Below are 12,493 nucleotides of genomic sequence, written 5' to 3' on the forward strand. Positions count from 1 at the left end.
CCTCAGCCCTTGCTCTTTTAAACTTTAGAAGGTTGGATGTTATCTAAACTGATTCCATGATTTATTTCTTTCTCTTTTGACAATGCTACATGCTTCATTCCACCACATTTTTGGATGGAGTCTGATTTTAAATGATGATTTCGGGATAGTGGATTCAGCTGCTGTCATTATTCGTTGTGTAATACAGCTTACTGCAGAATCAATCTTGTCAGTTGCAATGATAGTGGTATCTAAATGAGCTATTTCTTGATATTTAGCCCAGTTGGCCTTATCAAATTTCCAAATTGTTCTAATTTTATTGATCAGAGGAGAACTTGTACAGAAATTACAGATGATCGGAAAGTGATCACTACCAAGAGGGTTGTCAGTAACTGTCCAGTCTATGAGAGGAAATATTGTTGGAGAACATAATGTTAGATCAATGGCAGAGCTTGAGCCAGATGGTACATGAACATATGTGTGATCACCAGTGTTTAAAATAGTTAGATTGTGTTTATCCAAGAATTTCTCAATTATCTGTCCTCTGCAGTCAAGTTGTTGAGAGCCCCATAGGGGGTTATGACCATTCCAGTCACCCAGAATACAGAAAGGAGCGAGTATTTGTCCTACTAGGTCATCTAAATCAGCAAGGGTGTAAGCGTGGTTTGGTGACAGATACAATGAGACTAATGTTATCGTTATGCCAATGGTGATACGGGCTGCAACTGCCTCCAACGGTGTTTGCAAGGGAACAGGTCTGGAGGGAATTGAAGAGTTTACTAACAGCGCTACTCCTCCGTGTGCTGCATTAGAGCATCGGTATGTCTAACATTAATTGTTAGAGATACTGCATTCGTCAGGTTTGTTTCTTGTATGCATGCTGCGACAGGCTTATATTCACTTAGGAGATCGTAGAGGTCATCTAAATTTGCACGAAATCCGCGACAATTCCATTGAATCACTGTGTGCATTGTTTGGTTTTAAATGGAGGGTTTGGTTTCTTACGGCGGATTTTTTTGTTTGCGTTTGTCTACTTTTGCTTTTTCTTTTTTTGGGAAGATTGGCCTACCCGTGTCAATGTCATCCTCTGGATGAATCTCAAGAATTGAATCATCTTCATCTATCTTTTCATCAATATCCATGGTATCGGATATAAATTTGGTAGTGTTGCTTCTTTCGGGGGTCTTGGCTCGTTCATTTGGTTTCTCATTAGGTTTCTTATCCAGAGGTATTGTTAGAGGAGTATTTGCTTCTCGAGTAGCATATTTAGGAATAGGTTTTTCCTTTGATGAGGAGAGGAGTGATTTAGCCCAACCAGATATTGAGATATTTGGAGGACTGAGCAGTCTGTCTGAGTTTCTACTGAACGTAGCCGTTGGGTAACTGAAGCATATGTAGGTGACTTAGCAGGTACTGCAAAATGTTTTTTAGCTTCTTGATAGGATACTTTCTGCTCAATCTTATATTTTTGAATATTCTTTTTTCTTTTCCATTGATGGCATTCCTTAGAGATGGCAGAGTGGTTACCATGGCAGTTAGGACAAATTTGCATTTCAGTGTTACAGTTCGTGTGTGTGTATGCTCTTTTGATCCGCAGTTAGCACAAGTGGCTACACCTCTGCAGACAGCTTGGGAATGACCAAATTGGGAATGACTGGATTTGGAATATATGGTCTTACTTGGCATCTAAGATAACCAGCTTTAATAGAAGTAGGTAGATTTGGTGTTTTGAATGTTAGTATCACCGTCCGTGTGGGGACAGGCTCTCCATCTCTTTTAATAACAATTCTTTTGGCTTGTACCACGTTTTGATCTCTTAGTTTTCATGCACAAGCTCATCCTCTGATACATTCAGTAGATCCCACTCTGATATTACCCCTTTAGAGGAGTTTAAGGTGGCATGTGGGGTAACCTTCGTGGGAATTCCACCAAAAGTGGATACATTCAATAGCCTCTTAGCATGTCTATGTTCGGTCATTTCGATTATTAAATCTCCGGATCTTAAACGCCGAATCATTTTTGGAGGGCCAGCCACATTTTCGAGACATTTCTGTATCAAAAATGGGGACAGCTTACTCAATGGTTGGTCTGTGCAGGAGTGTAGTATTAGAAAGAGAGGAGTGGTCTTGTTCATTCCTTCTTTTTTTTTGTCTCTTAGCATGGGATACATTTGTGTCGTCATGATCTGGATTATGTTTGTCTAGTTCTGAATCATAAGATCCACACGAGGACTGTTTATTTTTGTCCATCGTTGCTCCTTTTAGCCTTGGGAGTGAGAGCGTTTCCTCCCAGATTTCCGGCCCCGCCACGTGGAGGCAGAAGCGGTGCCACCTAGTGGCCAAGCGGTTGGAGAGGTTAGTTTGTTAGTGCAAAAATTAATAAATATACTAGGAAAAGAAAGGTAATTTTCCTTTCTGGGTTCTTACCTAGGATCTGTTAAGTACAGAACCACTTACAGAGAAATGAGAATAAGAAAAGCACTGGAAAGAAAATATAACTAAATCACTGAAAAAGAGCACTATAGATCACTTATGAAAATCGCTTGGCACTCGAGGCTGGAATGTCAAATGAGGGCAAAAACATCCCACATCAGTAGCTCGACTAGTTACTCTTCTGCAAAACAAACTGCTGCAACCTATCATTTATTGGAAAGTCTATCTATGAGAGTGAGTGGGGTAAGTCATAGTGGCCAAAGGGATAGTGACATGCAAATAAAGTTAGTAACGGTGACATCACTGTGAAGTGTGTGTGTGTGTGTGTGTGTGTCCAGATACATTTTTTGAAGAGTAATGTATAGCACCATAATTTTGCAAATGGTGATATTGTTTGAGCTATTCAACAGACATCTGAAGACCACACATAGTCTGTAGCCTTTTTTGACATCCCTGCTTTAAGAATAACAAAATAATAAAAATACAAACCAGGAGTACGAGCCCACTCATTTTTATCATCATAAAGAGAAGTTGATGTCAAATCTTCATAGTTGTGGTAAGTCATTCCATCATAATATGTAGTGACGGATGGAAGAGGACATGACATATGCTGCACAGGGCATCCAAGGCCATTTACTATGGATACAATTATGCAAGCAATACCTACAACACAAAAACAAATAATTATTTATGCTTAAAGTAGTAGGTTTCTCAAGAAACTGTGAAGAGATACTGTCATCATATATAGCAGTTTTACAAACATTTATGAGATATGTGGATTGCAAGAATAATAAATTAAAAATGGTAAGGAGAGGATAAGGAAATACTGTTCTTTCTTTATGACTACTAAGAATATTAGTATAATAATAAGAGGAGTTTACCTCAATATAGTGCGTAGAACACTTCCGTATGATACCCTCCAGAAATTAAAACAGAAAAAAACTAAAAAATCGACAACTTACCGGTACATTAGAGTAAAATATAAATAATTAAATAATCAATTTAACACAATTAAAATCAATTTAAAACAATTAAAAATCAAATTAACGCAATTAAAAGAATCCTTTAGGAAGGAAAATCGTTTCCTTTAGGAAGGAAAATCGTTTTGAATATTTCCGTTAAATTATTTTAATTGCGTTAATTTGATTTTTAATTGTTTTAAATCGATTTTAATTGTGTTAAACTGATTATTTAATTATTTATATTTTACTCTAATGTACCGGGTAAGTTGTCGATTTTTTAGTTTTTTCCGTTTTAATTTCTGGAGGGTATCATACGGAAGTGTTCTATGCACTATATTGACGTCAACTCCTCTTATTATTATACTAATATTATGTATAAATATAGTGCAAATGCATCAGGAATACATAGCTGTATCTGAATAAATCAGATTATTAATAAAACGGCATCGTTTTAAGTTATATCTCATATTGTGAATACCTTCACAACGAGTTGCCATGATATTGCACTACTTCGAATAAGTAACGCTTCACCTAAGGAGAAGACTAACGTTACTTATTCTCAGATGGATACCACCACCCAGACGGCACCGTTTCAGGGCTATTTATGTATGTATGTGAATATCTACTCGAATATCCACTTGTCCCTATTAGACTTAGAAAAGCAAAAAAGGTAGAGGGAAAGTTATAGTAGGAGTGGAAGAGGAAAAGAAACAGTGTAGAAGAATGAAAGGGACAGTAACTCCTTCAACTCACACCACTCAAAAACTCATAAACTCCTCGAATAGGCAACGCTTCCCCAGTGGAGAAGGCTGTTGTTACCTATTCTCGGAAACTCCGGACATCATCAAGCTCCCCCTAGCAGCACTGTTTCAGGGCTATTTGGCCCTTCGTCAGTGAGTGGGTAGGTACCCAAGTGATGCAATGATGGCAAAACAGTTATGAAGTATAACTCCACAATATGAGAGATGCCTGATGGTGTATCATGTATTTAGACTCAAGCGTTTAGGGCATAAGCCTCAAGCTATGAAGGAGTCTAGACTATGTATAAATATAGTGCAAATGCATCAGGAATACATAGCTGTATCTGAATAAATCAGATTATTAATAAAACGGCATCGTTTTAAGTTATATCTCATATTGTGAATACCTTCACAACGAGTTGCCATGATATTGCACTACTTCGAATAAGTAACGCTTCACCTAAGGAGAAGACTAATGTTACTTATTCTCAGATGGATACCACCACCCAGACGGCACCGTTTCAGGGCTATTTGGCTCTTCTTCGGTGGGTGGGTAGGTACCCGAGTGATGCAATGATGGCAAAACAGTTATGAAGTATAACTCCACAATATGAGAGATGCCTGATGGTGTATCATGTATTTAGACTCAAGCGTTTAGGGCATAAGCCTCAAGCTATGAAGGAGTCTAGACTATGTATAAATATAGTGCAAATGCATCAGGAATACATAGCTGTATCTGAATAAATCAGATTATTAATAAAACGGCATCGTTTTAAGTTATATCTCATATTGTGAATACCTTCACGAGTTGCCATGATATACTAATATTATTATTATCAACGTAGAACATATTGAGTAGTACAGCTCTGACTCATACTATCTGACTACTAAGAATGTATGCATTAAAAAAAAAAAACAAAGAGAAACTGAATACACCAATATAATGACCTTTTGTACGTAATTTGTTTTTATATGATATTCAGTTCCTTTATAATCAGTTAAAATAATCAATTTATAACCAGTTAAAAAATTGTCCTCCATTTATATTCTATAAAATGTACGAGAGTTTCATTATAAGGCTTCAGCAGAGAGTTCTGCTGTTGTGCAAAACAGGTAAATATTAAAGATATTTACTCTCTCTCTCAATACAAGTTCAGCATGACTTGCCAATAACTGAGATTAGAGAGAATAATATAATGCTTCTGCAGAAATGAATGTCACAAAAAAGAAAATCAGTTTAACTCTAAGTTAGGAGTGTGATGTTGATTTGATCTCAGACAATATTTCAGAAATTTTTTTCCCTTCAAATACTCATTCAACACAGCTGAAACTGCTAACAGCTGTTTATGAAATTGTTTTTTTGCTTTCTCCAATGAAAATTTCAGAAATTTCTGTTCTTATTACACAATTAGAAAAAATTATGAATTAAGTTAAACTTAGTTATATGCAAATGTTGACTGGCATCTATCATTACAGTTAGCATTAGTAGAGGCATATGATGCAAGAAAGCAAGCTTATGCAGCATCAGCCAAAAAAAAAAAAAAAAAAATAATAATAATAATAATGAATAAATAAATAAAAAATAACCACTTCCATTTCACCCCTCTGTTCGTTCGAAATACCTGTCCAGCTGAGCCTTAAACTTATTTAAGCTATCAACTTCCACGACAAGGGATGGAAGTCTATTCCACCAACCAACCATCCGCTGGCTAAAGGCAAATTTCCTCACTACTATCCTACATCTGTCTTTCCTCAATTTGAATTTATGCCCTCTCAGGTGATTATTCTGAGCAAGAGGAAGAATCCCATCAGCATTGAGCATGCTCAAACCATTCAAGGCTTTATACACCTCTATCAGATCATCTCGCTGGTGCCTAGTCTCCAGACACTGTAATTTGCAAAACTTAAGCCTTTCTTCATAAGAGCACCCCTTTGTTCCATTCACTAATCTTGTTGCCCTTCTCTGTACTCGTTCCAGCATCTCTACATCCTTCTTGAAATGAGACCTCCAGACCTGTATACAGTACTCTAGGTGTGGCCTGACCATTGTCTTATACAAGGGAATAATCACCTCCTTATCCCTGCTACAAAAATTCCTATATATCATCAACAATACACCATGAGCTACTCTTGCAGCCTGTCTGCACTGCTCAGAAAACTTCATATCTGCCTGCACAACCACCCCCAGGTCCCTTTCATTCTCTACCACTGTCAGTGTAGTACCACAGAATTTATACGTTGCTCTGGAGTTGCTGTTTCCCCTATCTAGTACTTTACATTTGTCAATGTTAAACTTCATTTGCCACCTCTCAGACCATCTGCTCAACCTTTCCAGATCCTGTTGCAGTAGCATAGTGTCAGTAGTGTCCTTGACAACCCTGCCAACCTTTGTATAGTCTGCAAACTTGGACATTAAGCTGGATATACCATCATCAATATCATTTATAAATACAGAAAACAATAATGGACAGAATACGGAACCCTGAGGGACTCCACTAATAACATTAGTCCACGATGAGCAGTGTCCATTGATTACCACTCTCTGTCTTCTCCCCCTCAAACACCCCTTTATCCATAGCAGCAATTTGCCTCCAATGCCACACTGCTCCAATTTGTGCAGCAGTCTTCCATGTGCAACAGTATCAAAAGCCTTTCTAAGATCCAAGTATATAATATCAAAGTTATTCCCTGCATCCAGTTCTTTTGTGACTGCATCATAGTATCCAATCAAATTGGTCAGGCAAGACTTCCCCTTAACAAAACCATGCTGTGTCTGAGCTATAACTGACGTCTTGTCAAGATGATCCTGCAGTGCTTCCTTAACCAGTGCCTCCATTAATTTTCCAGGAACAGAAGTTAAACAAACAGGTCTATAATTACTTGTGTCGCCCTTTGATCCTCCTTTGTGAATTGGGGTTACATTTGCACATCTCCAGTCCAAGGGTACTTCCCCTGAGTCCAAGAAAGCTCTCATAATTATGGCTAAGGGTTTGGTTACTTCCTTTGCTGCTTCCTTTAATATAACTGGATAGATCCCATCCACCCCAGGTGCGTTTCTTGTATTTATCTTCAACAATTTTCCCTCCACTTTACGCTCAGTTATTACAAGATTCTCTAGCTTACTGTCAGAGTTGAATACACCTTTGGCATTCCCCTTGCTAAATAACTCCTCATGTGTGAATGTCTATGCAAAATATTCATTCAGTTTGTTAGCTACAAGAGCAGGATCATCAACAGTTGACCCATCGATATCCAATGGACCAATCTGATTCATCCCCTTCCTTCTAGAGTTTACATAAGTAAAAAACACTTTGCTATTTTTCTTTGAATCCCTTGCCAAAGATTTCTCGTAACCTGCTTTGCCTGCCTAATCTCCTTTATAACTTGGTTACAGATCAACTTGTATCTATCATAGGCTTCTGTGTCCCGTGTTAATTTGTATGTATCCCATACATTTTTCTTCTCTGCCATATGTCTCATTACTTCATCTGACATCCATTTAGGCCTAAACCTTGAATATTTCTTGGTTGGTATGTAAAGCCTAGTTGCTTCCAAGATAAGTTCTTTGAATGCTTCCCATTTTGAATTTGCTGTTGGTAACATCATCAGTTGGTCCCACTGTATAGAATTTAAATACTGTTTCAGACAATTGAAGTCGCCTTTACGAAAGCAATAACCCTTCCCTTTACCCCTAATGGTAGTTACCTCTTTGAATAAATCCCATTTCAGCACACTGTGATCACTGCCACCTAGTGGTTCATTTACCTGCAGATTCTTAATGCATGAAGAATCACTACTGATAATCAAATCAAGAGTATCTAGTTGCCTCCTGAACATGCTGATGTAGAAAACAATCATCCGATAAATCCACAAAAGCCTTGCTAGTGTGTGAGTGACCAGCCCCCAAATTCCAGTCAATATCTGGGAAATTAAATTACCCCATTATAAGACTCTCTGATTTACTGGCCCACTCGATGTCCCCGTACAGTTTCTTATTATACTCATCAGAGCCATTAGGCCTATAGCACACTCCTACTCTCAATTTTGATCTCCCAATGCTTATGTCATACCAAACTGACTCAACACTGCACTGTCCAGCAATGTCGACTGGCTTCACTTCTTTGGATTTTATGTATTTCTTAACTAATAGCATAACCCCTCCTCCCTTCCTATTCTGTCTATCCTTTCTGTAGACATTGTACTCCCCAAATTCCAGTTCTGCATTCCTTATATCTGTGTGACACAACATCTCTGAAATCCCCACAATATCTGCCTTTGATGTTTTGAGCAATACCTCAAATTCATCCAATTTATTCACTAAACTCCTAGCATTGGTGTACATGCCAGTATACATGCACCTGTTCTTTTTCTTAGCTACCCTAACACAACCAATGTGTTTATTTGTACCCCAATGATTCCCAGCAGTCTCTGAAATATCCTGCGTCTTATTTTCCAGGCGGCGGCTCATTCCAATAGAAGCAGTGCAAGAATCACTTTCACCTCTGCTAGTGGCTACTGTTAATCTATTAGTCCTTGTATCCCCTGAATCTAGCAGTTTTCCGACCCACCTAACAGTGCCTCGATAGCATCAGCAGACATTCTTATACCCTTTCTATTTAAGTGTATCCCATCCCTGTAGAAGCAGTCTCTCCTGTTAACAAGTACAGACCAGGCTGAAAAAAATTCTACCCCTTGAGCCATGCACAATCTTTCCAGGGTTGAATTGATCAACAGGGCTCTCATCATATACTCCCTCCTATCATGTCTGGGTAGAATTGCAGACACTTTCAAATTCAACCCTAATTCACAGCTTTTTTTTCAACAGTGACCTGTACTTTAAGTAATTCCGCTGGTCTTCTACTCTTAATATCATTAGTGCCAACGTGGAGAACTATATCACCTTTTGTGCACTTAAAATTACCCCCAGGTTATTTTCCTTCTCTACCACTGTCACTGTAGTACCACAGAGTTGATACATTACTCTGGGGTTACTGCTTCAAATAGGTAGTACTTTACATTTTTCAATGTTAAACTTCATTTTCCACCTCTCATCCCATCTGTGCAACTTTTCTAGATCCTATTGCAGCAGCGTACTGTCATTAGTGTCATTAACAATCCTGCCAACCTTTGTATCGTCTGCAAACTTGGAACATTTAGCCTGATATACCATCATCAATATCAATTATAAATACAGGAAACAACAATGGACCCAACACTGAACCCTGAGAGACTCCACTAATAACATTAGTTCCCGAAGAGCAGATTCCATTGATTACCACTCTCTGTCTTCTCCCACTCAACCATCCCTTTATCCATAGCAGCAATTTGCCTCCAATGCAGGAGTGCTCCAATCTGTACAGCAGACTTCCATGTGCAACAGTATCAAAAGCCTTTCTAAGATCCAAATTTATGAAATCGAAGTTATTCCTTGCATCCAGTTGCTTTATGACTACAACATAGTATCCAATCAAAGTGGTCAGACAAAACTTCCCCTTAACAAACCATGCTGTGTCCGAGCTAAAACTGAAGTCTTATCTAGATGATCCTGCAGTTCTTCTTTAACCAGTGCCTCCATTAATTTCCCTTGAACAGACGTTAAACTGACAGGTCTATAATTACGTGTGTCGCCCCTTTGATCCTCCTTTGTGAAATGGGGTCACATTTGCACATCTCCAGTCCATGGGTACCTCCCCTGAGTCCAAGGAAGCTCTCATAATTATGGCTAAGGGTTTGCTTACTTCCTTTGCTGCCTTATTTAATATAACTGGACTGATTCCATCCACCCCTGGGGGCTTTTCTTATGTTTATCTTCTTATCTTCAACAATTTCTCCTCCACTTTCCTCTCAGTAATTAAAAATCATCTAGCTCGCTGCCAGAGTTTAGTTCACCTCTGGCATTCCCCTCCCTGAATATCTCCTCATCTGTGAATGTAGATGCAAAATACTCATTTAGTTTGTTAGCCACCTGAGCAGGATCATCAACAGTTGAACCATCGGTATTCAGTGGACCAATCTGATTCATCCCCTTCCTTCTAGAGTTTACATAGGTAAAGAACGCTTTGCTGTACTTTTTTGCATCCTTTGTTAAAGTTTCTCTTAATATGCCTTTCCTTGCCTAACCTCCTTTGCAACTTGGTTACAGATCAGCTTATATCCATTGTAGGCTTCCATGTCACCCATTAATTTATATGTATCCTATGCATTATTCTTCTCTGCCACATGTCTCATTAGTTCATCTGACATCCATTTAGGGTTAAACCTTGAACAATATTTCTTAGTTGGTATGTAAAGCCTAGTAACCTTTCCTGGGGAAAAGCTATCTATTCCTGGGGTTTGCCAGTTTTTTTTTTTTTTTTTTTTTTTATGTTAACCCCAAACAAGAGAGGTATTAGAACCTATAGTACTTAGTACCGTGCTTGTGTTGGAGGTTGAGAAGACGAAAGAAGATATTTGTTGACATTGGACTTGAACTTCTGTAGATTGTAATTTTCAGGAAATACGTATGAAGGAAAGTTGTTCCAGAAAACGGCAGTTGAATGAATAAATGAGGAACATGAAAAGTTGGTTCTGTGGGTTTGAAGTTGGACAGTAAATGGACGTTGGCTAGTGGCGGTACGTGTTCGCACTGTTTTGAAAGAGAGAGCGGGAATTATAGAAGCTAATTAAGAAGAACAGTGCCCATGGAAGTATCTGTAGAAGAGGCATGCAGCAGAAACAGTGCGTCTATGAGACAGCAAGTAGAGAGACTCTGTTAGAGATGAATCATTAATTAACCTAACTGCCCTCTTCTGAATGGAATCAAGAAGCTTGAGAGAGGTTTTGGGGGCACCACCCCAGTTGTGGGAACAATATTCCATGGCAGGGCGGATTTGCGATTTATACAGAGTAAACAGCTGTTTGGAAGAAAAGTAACGCCGGGAGCGAAAGAGAAAACCAAGTTTTTTAGATACAGAGAAAGCAATATTTGTACTGTGCTTGTGCCAAGAGAGATTAGAAGTCAGGGTAATCCCCAAAAGAGATATATCCTTTTGCCTAGAAATTGGAGTGTCACTAAAGATAAGCATAGGAGCAGAAGAATCCTTTTTGCGAGATATAAGACAAGACTGAGTTTTAGAAGGGTTGAAATCAAGTAAGTTGTCTTTTCCTCACTGGAGAATTACCTGAAGATCGGCATTTAAGGAATTTGTAGCAGATTTTCGAGAAGTTGAAGCTGATTGAGCAGGACAAGGTTTCTCAAAATGGAAAGTTGAATGCAATGTGCTATCATCGGCAAAACTATGGATACGATTTCCAGTCAGTGGAAGGTCATTGATATACAAGAGGAAAAGAGTGGGGGGAAAGAACTGAACCATGGGGGACACCGGCATTAGTGGAGAAGTTAGAAGACAGAGAGCCATCTGCCATCTACCATCTCCCTCAGTGAGCGATCAGAGAGAAAACTGGATAACCAATTACTAAAAACAGTGGGCAAACCATAAGATGGAAGCTTGTTTAGAAGACCTTTATGCCAAACACGATCAAAAGCCTTTGAGGTGTCAACAGCAACTACTTGTGTTTCACCGAACCTTTCCATTGAATTAGTCCATAAATGGGTAACATAAGCCAGAATATCACCAGTGGATCGACACTGACGGAATCCATACTGGCAATCGTTGATCGTTGAAGGTTTCTAGGTGGTTTAAGAGTTGGCAGTTAATTGAATTCTCCATTACTTTAGAAAGAGTAGAAGTAATTGCAATGGGACGATAATTGGATGGGATGGATTTGTCACCCTTTTTAGGAACTGGCTGGATATGAGCAAATTTCCAAGCAGAAGGAAAAACACCTTTGGCATAAGAAAGTGAAAAAAGGTGGCAAAGAATAGGGGTAAGTTCAGGAGCACAGGTTTTGAGAACAAGTGGAGAAATACTATCGGGACCTGGAGCTTTCTTAGAATCAAGATTCATCAAAATCCTTCTAATATCCTTTTGACGGAAGACCACAGGAGGCATTGAATAGAGCGTGTTGGGAATGGTGGGAGGTGTTTTACCAAGATCATTAATACATGAGCTGGAAGAAAAATGGGATGCTAGCAGGTCAGCTTTATCCTTGGCTGAAGTGACAACAGAACCATCTGGTTTGGACAGAGGTGGGAGAAGAGATGGGGAAAAGTTGCGGCCAATAGCTTTGCAAGAGACCAGAATGTTCAGCTACCATTAGGGCAAGAAGCAAGTTTTCTAATCTTAGCTGGTTCAAACTCTAGGTTGGACTGATTAATAACTGCTTTACAATTGTTGCGGGCTTTGGTGTAGGCAGAAAATGAAACTGAAGAATTAGAAACAAGCCAATTACGATATGCAAAGTTCTTCTCTTGGACAGCCTTAGCACATTTATTGGAAAA

At 38.8% G+C, this 12,493-nt stretch overlaps 1 protein-coding gene across 1 annotated transcript in view; it reads right to left on the reverse strand.

Moving 5' to 3' along the window:
- Positions 1–12,493, reverse strand: part of LOC150086960 (KICSTOR complex protein SZT2-like) — a 1,378,951-nt gene that overhangs the window by 475,327 nt on the left and 891,131 nt on the right. The window contains exon 44 of the mRNA XM_090372336.1: positions 2,901–3,074. Coding sequence (XP_090228462.1) covers positions 2,901–3,074 — 174 coding nt within the window. The remainder of the gene's footprint in view (positions 1–2,900; positions 3,075–12,493) is intronic.

The sequence above is a fragment of the Mastigoproctus giganteus genome, chromosome 4, assembly GCF_048544385.1.
Source record: "Mastigoproctus giganteus isolate SK-2022 chromosome 4, ASM4854438v1, whole genome shotgun sequence".
NCBI lineage: Eukaryota > Metazoa > Arthropoda > Arachnida > Uropygi > Thelyphonidae > Mastigoproctus > Mastigoproctus giganteus.